Genomic DNA, 17,591 nt, shown 5'->3' on the forward strand with positions numbered 1-17,591 from the left:
GAGTGTTTGCTGGAGCCCGTGCCTTCCCCAGAGGAGAGGTGGGGCCCAGCTCAGGTGGAATCCCTCCCTCAAGGAATTCAGGCTCCAAAGTCTGGAAAAGTGAAGCAATTAAAGCCAGCCTACAACCTCTTCTCTGTCTCAACCATGCCCCCAGCAGGGAGAGTCTGCTGAAGTTAAAGGTACCACATCACGTTATGCTGGTGGGTCCCACAGGCAGAAAAGCGCCACATACTGGCAGGATAGGAAAAACACCAAGTCCAGAGACTTCATAGGAAAGCCTTTCAACCTGCTGGGTCTCAGCCTCAGGGAAAACTGACGCGGGTGACCTTTTCCTCCTGAGAGGAGGCCAGTTTGGCCTGGGAAAATCTGGATGGGGTCTATAATACCTAAGTAGACCCTTCTAAGGGGAGAAAAAGGCACCATACAGGCAGGGTAAGAAACAAGAAAACAAGAACTGAAAAGTTCTGATCTGTTAAGCAAAACCTAAGCTAGAGGTCTAGAATAAGCTGAACCGAATGTCAAAGAACAGATGGACAAAAAAGTCTTCCAGCAAGAAAATGCTAGGTAAAAAAAGTGAAAACAATCTACAGAATAAACTAATTAAGAAAATTAAATGCCTAATGCCGGCAAAAATAACAAATCATACTAGGAAAATTGAAGATATGGCCCAAAGTAACAAACCTACAGTTCAAATGAGATACAGGAGATGAAACAGTTAATTCAGAATGTTTGAAGACATGGAAAACCTCATCAAAAATCAAATCAGTGAATTGAGGGAGGATATAAAGAAGGAAAGGACTGAACAAAAACAAGAAAGTCTGAGAAGACAAATCATAGAACTAATGGGAATGAAAGGCGCAACAGAAGAGATAAAAAACGTGATGGAAACCTATAATGTTAGATTTTAAGAAGCAGAAGATAGGATTAGTGAATTGGAGGATGGGAGGTCTGAAATCTGACAAACAGAAGAAAATATAGGGAAAAGAATGGAAAGATACAAGCAGGGATTCAGGAAATTGAATGACAACATGAAGTGTGTGAATATACATGTTGTGGGTGTCCCAGAAGGAGAAGAAAGGGGAAAAGGAGGAGAAAAACTAATAGAGGAAATTATCACAGAATATTTCCCAACTCTTATGAAAGACTTAAAATCACAGATCCAAGAAGTACAGCGTACCCCAAACAGAATATATCCAAATGGACATACTCTGGACACATACTAATCAGAATTTCAGATGTCAAAGAGAAAGAGAATTTTCAAAGCAGCAAGAGAAAACCAATCCATCACATACAAGGGAAGCCAGCAAAATTATCCTTCAAAAATGTGGGGAAATTAAAACATTTTCAGACGAAAAAAATCACAGAGAATTTGTGACCAAGAGACCAGCTCTGCAAGAAATACAAAATGGAGCACTAGAGACAGATAGGAAAAGACAGGAGAGAGAGGTGTGGAGAAAAGTGTAGAAATGAAGACTGTCAGTTGAAGGTAAACAGAAGAAAAAATAGGTATGACGTATGAAATCCAAAAGGCAAAATGGTAGAAGAAAGTACTGCCTTTACAGTAATAACACTAAATGTTAATGGATTAAAGTCTCCAACCAAAAGACATAGACTGGCAGAATGGATTTAAAAACAGAACCCATCTATATCTGTCTATAGGAAATGCATCTTACCCAAGGATAAATATAGGTTGAAAGTGAAAGGTTTAGAAAAGATATTTTACACAAATAACAATCAGAAAAGAGCAGGAGTAGCTATACTAATATCCAATAAATTAGGCTTCAAATGTAAAACAGTTAAAAGAGACAAAGAAAGACACTATGTATTAATAAAAGGAACAATTCAACAAGAAGATATACAATCATAAATATTTATGCATCAAGCCAGAATGCTCCAAAATACATGAGACAAATGCTGGAAACACTGAAAAGAGAAATAGACACATCTGCCATAATAGTTGGAGACTTTTAATTCCCCACTCTCATAAATGGACAGAACATTTAGAAGAGGATGAATAAAAAAACAGAATTTGAATAATACAATAAATGAGCTAGACTTAACAGACATTTATAGAACATTATACCTCGTACAGCAGGGTACACCTTTTTCCCAAATGCGCATGGATCATTCTCAAGGATAGACCATATGCTGGGTCATAAAGTGAGTCTCAATAAATAAAAAGATTGAAATCATACAAAACACTTTCTTAGATCATAAAAGAATGAAGTTGGAAATCAATAATAGGCAGTGTCAGAAAATTCACAAATATATGGAGGCTCAAAAACACACTCTTAAACAACGAGTGGGTTGAGGAAGAAATTACAAGATATATCAGTAAATGTCTCAAGGCAAATGCAAATGAAAACAAAACATATCAAATTTATGGGATACAGCAAAGCAGTGCTGAGAGGGAAATTTATTGTCCTAAATGCCTATATCAAAAAAGAAGAAAGAGTGAAAATCAAGGATTTAACTGTCCACTTGGAAGAACTAGAGAAAGAACAACAAACTGACCCCAAAGAAAACAAAAGGAAAGAAATAATGAAAATTAGAGCAGAAATAAATGAAATTGAGAACATGAAAACAATCAAGAAAATCAACAAAACCAGATGTTGATTCTATGAGAAAGTCAATAAGATTGATGGATCCTTAGTGAGGTTGACAAAAAGAAGAAGAGAGACGATGAAATAAATAAAATCAGGAATGGAAAACCACTGACCCTGCAGAAATAAAGGAGGTAATGAGAGGATACTATAAACAACTTTATGCTAATAAACTAGACAATGTAGATGAAATGGACAACTTCCTAAAAAGGCATGAACAGCCAACATTGACTTGAGAAGAAATAGACGACCTCAATAAACCAATCACAAGTAAAGGAATTGAATTAGTCCTTAAGAAGCTCCCGAAAAAGAAAAGGCCAGGATGCAATGGTTTCACATGTGAATTCTACCAAACATTCCCGAAAGAATTGGTACCAATCCTGCTCAAACTCTTCAAAAAAATTGAAGAGGCGAAGACACTACCTAACTCATTCTGTGAAGCCAACATCACCCTCATACCAAAGCCAAACAAAGATATTACAAGAAAAGAAAACTACAGACCAATCTCTCTAATGAATATATATGCAGAAATCCTCAACAAAATTCTTGCAAAATGAACCAGCAGCACATTAAAAGAATTATGCACCATGACCAAGTAGGATTCGTCCCAGGCATGCAAGGATGGTTCAACATAAGAATATCAATTATTGTAATAGACCACATCAACAAATCAAAGCAGAAAAGCCACATGATCATCTTGATTGATGCAGAAAAGGCATTTCACAAATTCAACATCCTTTCTTGAAAACACTTCAAAGGATCGGAATAGAAGGGAACTTCCTCAACATGATAAAGGAAATATATGAAAAACCCACAGTTAGCATCATCCTCAGTGGGGAAAAACTGAAAACTTTCCCCCTAAGATCAGGAACAAGACAAGGATGTCCACTATCACCATTGTTATTCAACATTGTGTTGGAAGTTCTAGCTGGAGCAATTAGACTAGAAAAAGAAATACAAGGCATCAAAATTGGAAAGGAAGAAGTAAAACTCTCACTGTTTGCAGATGATATGATACTATATGTCGAAAACCCTGAAAAATTCACAGCAAAATACTAGAGCTAAAAAATGGATACAGCAAATTGGCAAGATGCAAGATCAACATTCAAAAATCTGTAGTATTGGGTGGACCATGGTGGCTCAGCAGGCAGAGTTCTCGCCTGCCATATCAGAGACCCGGGTTTGATTCCTGGTGCCCGCCCATGCAAAAAAAGAAGAAGAAAAAATCTGTAGTGTTTCTATACACTAGTAATAAACCCTCTAGGGAGAAATCAAGAAAAAAATTCCATTTACAATTGCAACCAAAAGAGTAAAATATTTTGGAATAAATTTAACTAAAGATACAGAAGACCTATACAAAGAAAACTACAAGAAATTGGTAAAAATGGAAGGGCATACCCTGTTCATGGATTGAAAGATTGAATATAGTTTAGATGTCAATTCTACCTAAATTGATTTACAGATTCAAGGCAATACCAATTAAAATCCCAAAAAGTTACTTTTCAGAAATAGAAAAACCAATAACCAAATTTATCTAGAAGGCCAGGGTGCCCCCAATAGCTAAAAATATCCTGAGAGAAAAAATGAAGTCGGAGGTCTCACGCTCCCTGACTTAAGGTGTATTACAAAGCTACAGTGGTCAAAATAGCCTGATACTGGCATTAAGATAGACATATTGACCAATGGAATTGAATCGAGTATTCAGATATAGACCCTCTCATCTACAGACAATTGATCTTTGATAAGGCAGTCAGGCCAACTCATCTGGGACAGAACAGTCTCTTCAATAAATGGTGTTTGGAGAACTGGATATCCACATGCAAAAAAATGAAAGAGCATCCATATCTCACACCCTATACAAAAATTAACTCAAAATGGATCAAAGACCTAAACATTAGATCTAAGACCATAAAACTGTTAGAAGAAAATGTAGGGAAGTATCTTATAAATCTTATCATACGAGGCGATTTCCTAGACCTTACACCCAAAGCATAAGCATTGAATAAATAAATAAATAAATCGGAACTCCTCAAAATTAAACACTTTTGTGCATCAGCGATCTTTGTCAAGAAAGTAAAAAGACAGCCCACACAATGTGAGACAATATTTGGAAACAATATATCAGATAAAGGTCTCATATCCAGAATATATAAAGAGAGTGTTCAACTCAACAACAAAAAGACAGCCAACCCAATTACAAAATCGGCCAATGACTTGAATGACACTTCTCAGAAGAGTAAATAAAAATGGCCAAAAGGCACATGAAAAGATGCTCAGCTTACCTGCTATTAGGGAAATGCAAATCAAAACCACAATGAGATATCATCTCACACCCACTGGAATGACCATTTTCAGTAAAATGGAAAACTACAAGTGCTAGAGAGGATGTGGAGAAAGAGGCACACTTATCCACTGTTGGTGGGAATGTCAAATGTTACAACTGCTGTGAATAGCACTTTGGCAGTTCCTCAGGAAACTAAGTATAGACTTACCATATGACCTGGCAATACCATTGCTAGGTATCTCCTCAGGACATGAGGGCAAGGGCACAAATGAACATTTGAACATTTGCACACCAAATGAACATTTGTACACCAGTGTTTATAGCAGCATTATTTACAGTTGCCAAGAGATGGAAACAGCCCAAATGTCTATCAGTAGACGAGTGGCTAAACATGGTGTGGTACATACATACGATGGAATATTATGCAGCTCTAAGACAGAATAAATTTATGAAGTATATAACAACATGGATGGACCTTAAGGACATTATGTTGAGTGAGATTAACCAGAAACAAAAGGACAAATAATGTATGGTCTCACTGATATGAACTGACATTAGTGAATGAACTCGGAGAGAAATAGGGTAGATATTGGGTAATTAGAGCTGAAAGGATACAGATTGCATAACCAACTGATTGTAAAAATTCAAAAATGGATAACACAGTACTACCTAAATGTAATACAATAATGTTAGTGCCCTGAAGGAAGCTGATTGTGGGAATGATAGAGGGAGAAAGGGTGGGGGCACAAATGAAATCAGAAGGAAAGATAGACGATAAAGACTGAGGTGGTATAATCTAGGAATGCCTAGAGTGTACAATGATAGTAACTAAGTGTACAAATTTAAAAATGTTTTTGCATGAGGAAGAACAAAGGAATGTCAGTACTGCAGGGTGTTTAAAATAGATGGTATTTAATATTTTAAAACTTTAACTTATGTGTGAGCCCAAAGCAAAAAATGTTTATTTCGTATAAAATTTATTTTTTGGCTAGTGCATTTCCTAATATAACTTACGTAGACAGCTTAATTGAACACCATAAGTACATGGAACCTTGAGTAAGGCGTGAGCTTTTGTAGGTTTGTCCAGAGTGATACCCCAATAAATCCCAGAGTGATTTGAACAGTGAATAAAAATGTATTTGCAAAGTCCCCTTAGGGAAATGGGGAGAAAGGGGGAAAATTTAACCTCCCCATGTAGAGAATCCCTGATAGTCTCACAAACAGTGGAAAAACCAAAGCAATAGGCCGAGCCCTTAATCTTGGGGGTTTGTTCATATGAAACTTAACCCTGCAAAGGAAAGGCTAAGCCTACTTAAAATTAGGCCTAGGAGCCACCCCCCGAGAACCTCTTCTGTTGCTCAGATGTGGTCTCTCTCTCAGTCAACATGACAAACAAACTCACTGCCCTCCCCTTCTCTACGTGGGACATGACAACCAGGGGTGTGGACCTTCCTGGCAACGTGGGACAGAAATCCTAGAATGAGCTGGGACTCAGCATCAAGGGGTTGAGAAAACCTTCTCAATGAAAAGGGGAAAGCAAAATGAGACAAAATAAAGTGTCAATGGCTGAGAGATTCCAAACAGAGTCGAGAAGTTATCCAGGAGGTTATTCTCAACGCATTATTATAGATACCGCAATTTTAGTTAAGGTGTAACAAAGAGGCTGGAGGGAAGTGCCTAAAAATGTAGAGCTGTGTTCCAGTAGCCATGTTTCTTGAAGATGATTGTATAATGATATAGCTTTCTCAATATGACTGTGTGATTGTGAAAACCTTGTGTCTGATGTTCCTTTTTATATACCTTATTGACAGATGAGTAAAACATATGAATTAAAAATAAGTAAATAATAGAGGGAACAAATGTTAAAATAAATTTAGTAGATTGAAATGCTGGTGATCACTGAGGGGTTTGGGAGGGAGTATGTTATGTATGCATTTTTTCTTTTTATTTCTTTTTCTGGATTCATACAAGTGTTCTGAGAGGTGATCGTGGTGATAAATATACAACTATGTGTTGATATTGTGAGTTACTGTTTATATACCAAGAATGGAATGATTATATGGTAAGAATGTTTGTGTTTGTATGTTGTAATGTTTAAAAAGAATTAAAAATTAAAAAAAAAGAACAACATGATTAAGTTTGTTTTTCAAAAGTCAGTTTGATGGCATTGTGGAAATTGGATGACAGGGGCTTCAGACTGAAGGCAGAAAGTCCAGTTGTGAGGTAAAAGTAAATGATAGAACTTTAAAACAAGACATTGAACTGAAGAACAGATGTGGTTGTGCTCAGAAAGAACAGGACTTCATTATTTATGAACATGTTTGTATACTATACGCATTAGTATATTATTTGTGCCAGGTTTGTAAAGGTTGAAATGTATTATACCTTGAACTAATCTCAGAATATTGGATGAACTATTATTGATTTGTACTAATAAAAGTATTTTTCTGGTTTGTGCTTAGAAGTGCTTTAATTTTAATAACTTACTGCTTTCTTAAATTCATGGGTCTAAGAATTTTATGGGTTTGTGATTTTTGAATGTTTGGAATATTAAAATGAATGCTTCTTAAGTTTGTGGGTTGCAGTTGTCCTTCATGCATTTGAAATTTCTTGGAGATCATCTCCAAAAACTTTAAGTAGACATATATTGCTCATATATTTAAAGTAAGATGAAGAATGCCAATAATCACTTTATTTGTGATTTAGTTGCTTTATTTAAAATTATATTTCATATCATTGTCAGAATACTCAACTGTGAACTTAGATTTTAATAGTAGAAAACTGCTAAATGTGTACTATGTAAAAGGCATTATATACAACTAGTTTAATTACTTTAAAAATAAGAAACTCATGGAGATAATCCTCATTTAAAGTAAACAGTATATAATTTCTAAGCTAGAGAATTCATGACACATTGCTTTTACCAGTTTCAAAGCCTTAAACTTTAAGCTAAGCTTCTTCCTCTGTTAGAGGGAGACAGTACTGGGCAAGTGTTTACAAGTGACACTCAATGTTAAACAAAGAAGAGTGGAACAGATTTTGGAAGTTGCAGGAAAAGGAGCACAAAATTTGGGGCAGTAAATTCTTAGAAGTGTGAAAATGCTTCCATCTTCTTAAATACTCATCACATTAACATATGGCCAAAAATTTCAACTTTATCTATAAGGTAATGTATTAATGAAGCTCCACATTTTTTATTGATATATATTTATATTCACATACCACATAATCATCCAAAGTGTACAACCAGTGGTTCACAATAGCATCATATAGCTGTTCATTTATCATCACAGTTGACTTTTTTCTTTTTTTTGTGAAAAATAACGTATATACAAAAAAGCAATAAATTTCAAATCACATCACAATAATTAGTTGTAGAACAGATTTTGGAGTTTGGTATGGGTTACGTTCCACAATTTAAGGTTTTTACTTCTAACTGCTCTTAAGGTATTGGAGACAAAAAGCAATATCAATATAATGATTCAGTAATAGTAGTCATTTGTTAAAACCTACCTCCTCTGTATAACTCCACCATCACCTTTGATCTTTCTCCCTCCAAACCCCACTTTTATAGTTAGTAAAAAGAATAGATTTCTCTTTTAAAAGCTAGTGTTTTTTAGACTGCCTGTTAAAATAAAGAACATATGAAAATAGAAATTGGGACAACCAAAGACAAAGGAAAATACTTTTAAATAACTAGGATGGAATTTTGGGAAATCTAATGTTTTCGTTTTTGTCGATGTGTTTTTAGGTAAGTGAGGAGCAATAGTTTAGCCTCATATAGGAAACAGTTGTATTTAAATCTTTGTTTATTATTTTGAATTTACACTGGTTTTTCCATTCACCTCTTTTTAGTTCTTCAGCAGGAGAAAAAAAAACATATGCATAAAAATGAGAGATTTTTTGGTACTGTATTAGGGTTCTCAGGGAAACAGAACCAGTAGGAGATATCAGTAAATATGAGATTTATCAAAGTGTGTCACACAACTGTGGGGATGAAAGAGTCCAAAATCTGTAGGGCAGTCTGTGAGTGGCTGCTGCAATCAAGGACCTTATGAGCAAGGAGAGGCTGGCTGGCTGAAGCAAAGCGAGAGAGAGATTCTCTTCTCAGTTCTCCTTAAAAGCCATTAGATTAAGCATCATTCATTGCAGAAGACACACCCCTTAACCAACTGCAGACATAATCCACATGGATGCAACCAAGTTGCTTGTGATTAAGTTCATGAAATATCCTCATAGTAACAGACCAGTGCTTGCTTGGCCAGACAACTGGGCGCAAAAACCTGGCCAAGTTCACACATGAACTTAACCATCACAGTCCGCCCTTGTCAACTTGACATATACACACATCATCTGAAACCATACTTAATCTCTGAATGCTTTTTTCTTTTCACCTAGCAATACCTAGCTGTCCAGCATACAACCAGAAATGCACTAAATCTCTCCAGAATAGGGTGTAAGAACTTGAGTAATATTCACTCTTAAACTTGATATCCTATAACTTAAATACTATAACATGAACTATACGATTTAAGTCATATGATAAAGTGGATAAGACAGAGAGGAAACAAAGGCACTTGCTTTATGTACCAATACAAAATATGCTAATTTGAAAGGATTGTTTACCCTAGAAAAGCCATGTTTTAATCCTGATCCATCTGGTGGAGGCAGCAGTTTCTTTTAATCCCTATTGAGTACTGCAGGTTGGAAACTTGACTAGATTATCTCCATGGAGATGTGACTCACTCAATGGTGACTATTAACCTTTGATTAGAGGGAGATATGACTCCCCCATTCTAGGTGGGACTTGATTAATTTACTGCAATCTTATAAAAGGAAATATTTTGAAGAGAGCTTGAGAGCCATGAGAACTATCAAAGCTCATGCAGTTAGAGATGTTTGGAGATAAAGAAGGAATATGCCCCAGGGGGAGTTTCATGAAACAAGAAGCCTGGAGAGAAAGCTAGCAGATGTTGCCACATTTGCCATGTTCCTTTCCATTTGAGAGAGAAACCCTGAACCCCATCGGCCTTTCTTGAGTGAAGGTAACATCTTGTTGGTGCCTTAATTTGGACATTTTTATAAAGTTGCTTTTATTGGGACAGTCACACAGCCTTAAAACTGTAAACTTGCACCTTAATAAATTTCCCCTTATAAAAGCCATTCCATTTCTGGTATATCGCATTCTGTCAGCTAGCAAACTAGAACACAGATGTACTCATTACAAGGCAAGGAAGACATATTCATGCCATTACAGTCTTCGTTTCTGTAGCTGGTCTAGTGGTGTGGTTCATTTTTATCACTGCCTTCTTCTGTTACCCATTCCATCTTCCCTTTATCCTGAGCAAGCGCCTCAGCTTGCTGTGGTTCTTTGCCTGGTGGGGCGACCCAGACTTTCATTCCTGACAAAACTGGGCCTTTGGTAGTACTGACTGGATTGGGTTGTTGTAGTTTTCCATTGACTTTGATCACAGGGCATGGTAGTACTAAAAGATGCACTAGAGGGTCTCCTGTATTCCAGGAAAACTCTTCTTTACCTCCATTGTATAGTTGTAGTCCAGTTCCCCTTTATAGTTGGGCTCAATCACCCCAACCAGTAAAGTAGTCTCCTTCTTTGTCCTTTCATTCAGGGGCACTGGACCCACTGTGAGATGGACCTGAGGTAAAACCCCATTGATCACCTGACCTCCAAAAGCCCCCCTCTGACTGGTGGATCAGAGTGACATTTTGGGTGTCCTGGAATTAATGTCACTTCTGAACCAGTGTCTAATCCTCGAAATACCTGATCATTTCCTTTTTCCCAATGTACAGTTACCCTGGTGAAAGACTATAGGTCTCCTTGGAAAAGGTTGGGAGAAAGATTATCAGTATAAATCTGTGGCAGTGTAGCAGGGTCCTTCCCCAAGGGTACCTGGATTTCTCTTCATTCAAGGGGTGCCGTGTCTGTAAACTGTCTCAAGTCTGGGAATTGATTAAGGGACCATGACTCTGTGTTTTTGTAATTCAAGTTAGACTTTTATTCACTTGACCTAAAACTCTTCTACTTATACAGCTCAAATAAGAATTTAATAGACTGCCAATCTGTTGTACTTCTAGGTACCCCATGATCTTCTAGCCAATGCCATAAATCTCTGCAAATCAGAGTATTTTTGAGTGTTGAGTCTGCTGTCCTTTATGATAGCCACATTCCTTGTCTTTGGCGATTAAGCGCCACCATGTGGCTTCTGCCAGCTCGGTATCTGATCATCCCCATTGTGTTTAAGGTTTCCATCTCAGTGACAGTAGTTACCACAGTAAATCTGATCTACAGAAAAGGGTAAATACATCTTCAGGGGTGATTGAGCTAGTCTCACAAATTTATTCCTCACAGTTGTGGTAAAAGGTGTGTCCTCTGGACATTCCTGGGGTGTGTGAGCAAGTCTCCTATGATAAATCGACTCTAATATCTCAGTTCTCTAAGCTTTTGGATCCCATAATCTACAGTATACCAAGGTAATTCTGGCATTTCAACTTCAGGAAATGTTGACTACTTTTTTATCCATGTTCCAGCCAGTCTCCCAAACAAACTGTTTATGCCCTTTCTGACTCTTGAGCTACAACATTGAATACAGAATCTCTGCTTAGTGGGCCCATATTAGTAAATTCACCCTAGTCCAATTTTGTATTCCTTCTACCATTATGCCACACCCTTAATATCCATTCACACACATATTCCCCTGATTTCTCTCTCTATCAATGGGAAACTCATGCAGTTCTCTTGGAGTATAGCATATCTCCTCTTGGATCACACTTTGTACCTCACCTTTCAGGGCCTTTGGGGACTGAAGTCTAGTTATATGCCTAGAACAAAAGAGGTGTGGTGGGAGTGGGTCATGAAAATAATTAGAAGTTTCTTTTAAGTCAGTGATCCCAGGGCATTCCCTTGCGGTTTCATCTGGTGAAATAAGATTAATCTCCCCAGAGAGAAGAGTGAGGGCTGTTTTCCCAGGGGAGGTTTATACAGATTTAGCAGGCACTGAAGTGCTAATCTCTTTAGGTTGTTGGATGGCAGACTTCTTTGGGCAGACTGGAGGCCAAGGTAGGCTGGACATCATAGGGTAGCTGTGTCCTCAGGGCAGGCTGGAAATGGGTCGGCCACTTCCTCAGGGTAGACCATTACAGGTTTATCTATAAAAGACTCAGCAGAATCTAGGGTTTCCATATCCCCATTGCCATCATTATCAATATGTCTGCATGCCAATTTTCAGGATCCCACTCCTTTCCAATCAATGCCCTTGCTTTCACAGCAGACACCCTGCAAGGTTGAGATTTTGGTCTATGTTATAAATCTGCTACTGGAACTATAAGACTCTGAGTCTGGTTTTCAGGGATCTCAAGTCTTTGGCCACAGGAAATAAGATTTTTCTTCAGAGTACATGTAGAAACTTTTACATCTTTCATACGGTGCTTAAGTTGCAAATTTGAAGCCTTCTCATTCCTTTTGCAAAATAACTGTATCTGGCATATCTAGATAAATAATGTTTTAATATGTTTTTAAATAACATATCCAGCGAATGTCATTATACTTTTTAACTCTACAAAACTTTGTTAAAGTATCACTCAGAGCCTTGTGTTGTATAATTTTCAGAATCAGATGGTGATATTTTGCATATCTCCATTGCCAATTCACACTGCGAACTGTCAATGCCATCTTGATTATTAGAAGTAGACTCATTAGTGCCTTTGAATCTAATGAGAGAGAAAATCAATTGTAAAAGCCAGTTTTTAGGATTCTGTTTCTCAACAACCACTCCCAGTAGCAAGCTGTATGAGGATTCATAGGGAAACAGAACCAAAAGGATATATCTGTAAATGTGAGATTTATGAAAATGTCTCACGCAGTTGTGGGAATGGAAGAGTCCAAAATCTGTAGGGTAGGCCGTGAGCTGGCAGCTTTGATGCAGGTCCTCAGCAACTCCCCAGGAGAACTGGCTGACTGATGCAGAGAGATTCTTTCTTCTCAATTCTCCTTAAAAGGTAATAAGATAAAGTGTTACTCATTGCAGAAGACACTCCTGTTAGCCAACTGTAGATATAATCAGCTGTGGATGCAACCAGCGTGCTCATGATTTAAGACCACTGAATGTCCTCACAGCACCAGATAGCCCATGCTTGCTTGACCAGACAACTGGCACCATCACTTGGCCAAGTTGACACATGAATCTAACCATCACAAGTACCATCTACAGATAAGAGTGCATGAAAGAGTACAAAGCTCTGAGTGAAATTTTGCCCAAACTAAAATGAAACGTTTATTTTGGTATGTTCATAATGTACTTCATGATTTGTTTTTTTGCATCATTTAAATTATAGTCAGATATTTCTTTTATTAATGTGTTCTTAATTATGATCAATAGTGATTCAGAAAGAGTCTCAATGTTTTTATCATATGCATTTATGTGAATATTGGTAATGTGCTTCAGATTTTTCTGTCCACAGTGAATGAAATAGCCTTTTACTCAGCTAATACAGATAATCAGTATTAATATTTATATTAAGCATCTGAAGAAGAGACTATATAATTGACATTTAATTACAGGCACTTATGCCAGTTTGAAAGGGTTTATGTACCCTAGAAAAGCCATGCTTTAATCCTAATCAATCTTGTGAGTGCAACAGTTTCTTCTAATCCCTATTCAGTACTCTATAGGTTGGAAACCTGATTAGGTTATCTCCATAGAGATGTGACTCAATCCATTGTGGGTATTAAACTTGATTAGATGGAGATGTGTCTCCAGCTATTGTACATGGGTCTTGATTAGTTTACTGGAATTTTATAAAAGAGGAGACATTTTGGAGAGAGTGCCTTTTGAGAACAAGGAAAGAACTGCAGAACCACGACCGAAGGACGAGAGAACCTCAGAGTCTACCAGCCAGCAACCTTTGGAGATGAAGAAGAAAAACCCCTTCCATGGAGCTTCATGAAGCAATAGGCCTGGACAGAAAGCTAGCAGATGTCACCACGTTCACCATGTGTTCTTCCAGCTGAGAGAGAAACATTGAACGTCATCAGTCTTGAACCAAGGTGTCTTTCCCTGCATGCCTTAGATTGGACACTTCTATAGATTTGTTTTAACTTGGACAATTTCACAGCCTTAGAACTGTAAACTAGTAACTTATTAAATTCCCCTTTTAAAAAGCCATTCAGTTTGTGGGGTATTGCATTCCGGCAGCTAGCAAACTAGAACAGCACTCTTTAGGATGCTTTCCTTCAGAGTTGTATGGTTTCTTAATATGGATAAGGAAACTAGTATATTGTGGCTTATTATAGTATTCCTAGGGTTTAAATCTTAAATATTTAAAATATATTACATTTTTAAAGTTCTTTACATACTTAAAAAGCACTTTCACATAGATTTTTTTTTGTTTTATAATACTGTGAAATAGGGCAGATGATACTACAATTTTATGAATTTAAGGGAATCTTCAGAGATTAAACAATTTGCTTCATCTTACAGAGGTGGGTCTTAGTACCCAGGAGTTCCGACTTTGAATGTAGGTAGAGTTTTTATTGATAGAGACAAACAAAAGGAGCCAATCTCATCTGACTGGCTTTTGCCCTTAAAGAACCATGTAGTCTTCTTACACAGAATCCAGTTGTCACAAAATATTGCTATATTACTTTAAACAAATCTGTTGATGCTCATATTGAGTTTTACATTTTTTTTAAAACTTCTTTTCTCCTTTCCTTTTGCTAGTTTTCCTTTCTTCTTTTTCTAATGACATGGCTTGGGGATACTATAGGTAGGTGGGTGCTGATTAAAAGCAATTGACAGACAGGACTTCTGAGAAGATGGCGGACTAGGGTAGGCTGGTTTCACCTGTGCTCCATGGGGCAACCAGACAGAGGACAGAAAAAAACAACTGGGGCTGCAGTCCAGGTGGTGAGTGGTTGAGGAGAGTCTTTGACATTTTGGGGGAGGTCTTGGTAGAGAGAGGTGGGGAGATTGGGACAGGGAGAGTAGGATGAGCGTTTGGCCACAACCATGTTGGGTACAGTGGCAGCACATGGGAAAGTGTGGATCTGAGGAACAGAACATTCCTCTAATCCAGCCTGTCCCAGCAGCCCTGCGCAGCTCCGCAGCTGGCAGCTCCCGTGGAGGGCCCATAGGTGTGTTTAGCTGCCCACTATGAAAAGCTACAACTACCAAGTGCTGGGATCAGTCACTCCACATAGGACTGCAAATCGTCATCCTGTCAGGCACTGTGGGTGGCTGGATCCATCAGGCTGTGTGATCAGCTCCCTCACCAGGCATTGTTATTGTTCTAGTTTGCTAGCTGCCGGAATGCAACACACCAGAGATGGATTGGCTTTTAATAAAAGGGGATTTATTTTGTTGGTTCTGCAGAGGAAAGGCAGCTGACTTTCCACTGAGGTTCTTTCTTACGTGGAAGGCACAAGATGGTCTCTGCTGGTCTTCTCTCCAGGCCCCTGGGTTCCAACAACTTTCCCCGGGGTGACTTCTTTCTGCATCTCCAAAGGCCTGGGCTGAGCTGCTAGTGCTGAGATGAGGAATGCTGAGCTGCTAGGCTGTGCTACGTTGCGTTCTCTCATTTAAGCACCAGCCAATTAAGTCAAATGTCACTCATTGCAGCAGACATACCTCCTAGCCGACTGCAGATGTAATTAGCAACAAATGAGGTTCACGTACCATTGGCTTATGTCCGCAGCAACCAGACTAGGTACGCTCACCTGGCCAAGTTGACAACTGAATCTAACTAACACAGTTATCAACTGCCCCATTCCATGTACTGGAACTGGCCACCATGTTGCTGCATGCTGTGAACGGCCCCTCTGATGTGCACACCATCTTGCCCAGCCAGCCGCTGCAGTTGGGGAGAGGCAGGTGTGAGGGGAGGAGGTGTTTCAGGAGCATTGTGTTGGTTTGAATTGTCTTTTAACCCCCAAAATCCAAGTTTTAAATCCTCATTCAGTATTGCTGGGTGGGATCTTTTTGGTTGCTTCTGTGGAGATGTGACCCACATGGTTGTGGGTGGCAACTTTTTTTTTTTTTGCATGGGCAGGTACCAGGAATCAAACCTGAGTCTCCGGCATGGCAGGTGAGGACTCTGCCAGTGAGCCACTATGGCCTGCCCAGGTGGTAACTTTTGATCAGATGGTTTCCATGGAGATGTGTCTCCACCCATTCCAGATGTGGTTGCTTACTTGACTCCTTTAAGGGGAAACTATTTTGGAAAAAGCTTTAGTGCAAGAGAGCCCACATAGCCAGAGACCTTTGGAGATGCAGAAGGAAAATCCCCCTGGGGAAGGCTTTTGAATGAGGAAAGAATCCTAGCAGACATTGCCATATGCCTTCCCAGCTGAGAGAGAAACCCTGAACTTTATTGGCCCTTTCTTTGGAGTTAAGGTATCTTTCTCTGGGTGCCTTAGTTTCTATGTCCTTAGAACTGTAAACTTGCATCTTGATGAATTCCCTTTTTAAAAGCCATTCCATTTCTTGTATATTGCATTCTGGCAGCTTTAGCAAACTAAAACAAGCGCCATCTGTTTGGAAGAAGCAGTAAGTGCAGTCTGGAAAATTCCCTATTTGCCTAGTTTTTAATTTTAAATCTTTCTTTGAAAATTTATTTTTACTTTTTATTTCCATTTTTTTGTTCTTTTTCTCTTCTGTGGGCACCAGTCTGAGGTCATTCCCAATATATTTTTGTGTGTCTCCTTCTAGCTTTGGGGCCTATGATTGTTGAGGTTTTTCTTTTCTTTCTTTCTTTCTTTTTTTTTCGTGTGTGCATGAACTAAGAATCAAGCCAGGTCTCCCACATTGTGGGCGGGCATTCTCCCACTGAACTACCCATGTACCCCTGCCTAGCTTTAGTAGACCCCCAAGTAGAATTGCACCCCCTACTTGAGATCCGGTCCTTTGTTTGTTGGGGAATTGATGACAAACAAAATACAAAAGGGGACCTTCAACACAAACCCAAATAAATACAAACTTTTAGACAAGTGAAGGCAACCAACTTGCAAAGTAATCTTATTAAGATAATCAAATGCTTCAAAGATAATAGAAAATCACAAAGCATGTTGAAGATCCAGGCAGAAATGGAATACCTAAATGACAAAATCAAAGCACTGAGTGGTCACAGAATATGGAACAATATGAAACAACTACTCAGGGATATTTATAAAGAAATAAAGATTATCAAGAACACACTAAAAGAGCATAAAGAATATTAAATAGAAAAATAGCAGATCTCATAGAGATGAAAAAATACTATAGACCAAATTAGAAATATACAGGAGACACACAATAACAGATTCAAAGAAGTGGAAGGAAGAATAAGTGAGCTGAAAGGCAGAACAATTGAATAGAGTGCAAAAAAGAACAAATGGCAAGAAAGATGGAAAAAATGGAACTGGATCTCAGGGAAATGATGGATGACAAAAGGTGTGCAAATATAAGAATCATTGGTGTCCTAGAAGAAGAAGAGAAGAGTAAAGGGCTGGGAAGGTTAGTTCAAGATATAATTGGACAAAACTTCTGAACCCTTATAAAAGACATAAATATGCAAATTAAGGGGCCCAATACACCCCAAATAGAATAAATCCAAATAGGCGTACTCCAAGACACATACTAATCAGACTGTTAGATGTTGAAGAGAAGCAGAAAGTCCTGAAACCAGCACAAGAAAAGTGATCTACCATGTAC

The 17,591-nt window shown here is 38.2% G+C and overlaps 1 protein-coding gene across 20 annotated transcripts in view; it reads left to right on the forward strand.

Annotated features, from left to right (window-relative positions):
* The window catches only part of NBEAL1 (neurobeachin like 1), a 312,588-nt gene that overhangs the window by 39,262 nt on the left and 255,735 nt on the right, over window positions 1-17,591 (forward strand). For 15 of the 20 annotated variants that reach the window (XM_077154757.1, XM_077154758.1, XM_077154762.1 and 12 more), the window contains one exon: window positions 15,952-15,987. The exons of the other annotated variants lie outside the window; for them this stretch is intronic. In XM_077154757.1, the coding sequence (XP_077010872.1) occupies window positions 15,952-15,987 (36 nt within the window). The remainder of the gene's footprint in view (window positions 1-15,951; window positions 15,988-17,591) is intronic. 20 annotated transcript variants of the gene reach the window in all.

Source organism: Tamandua tetradactyla, chromosome 3, assembly GCF_023851605.1.
Source record: "Tamandua tetradactyla isolate mTamTet1 chromosome 3, mTamTet1.pri, whole genome shotgun sequence".
Classification (NCBI taxonomy): Eukaryota; Metazoa; Chordata; class Mammalia; order Pilosa; family Myrmecophagidae; genus Tamandua; species Tamandua tetradactyla.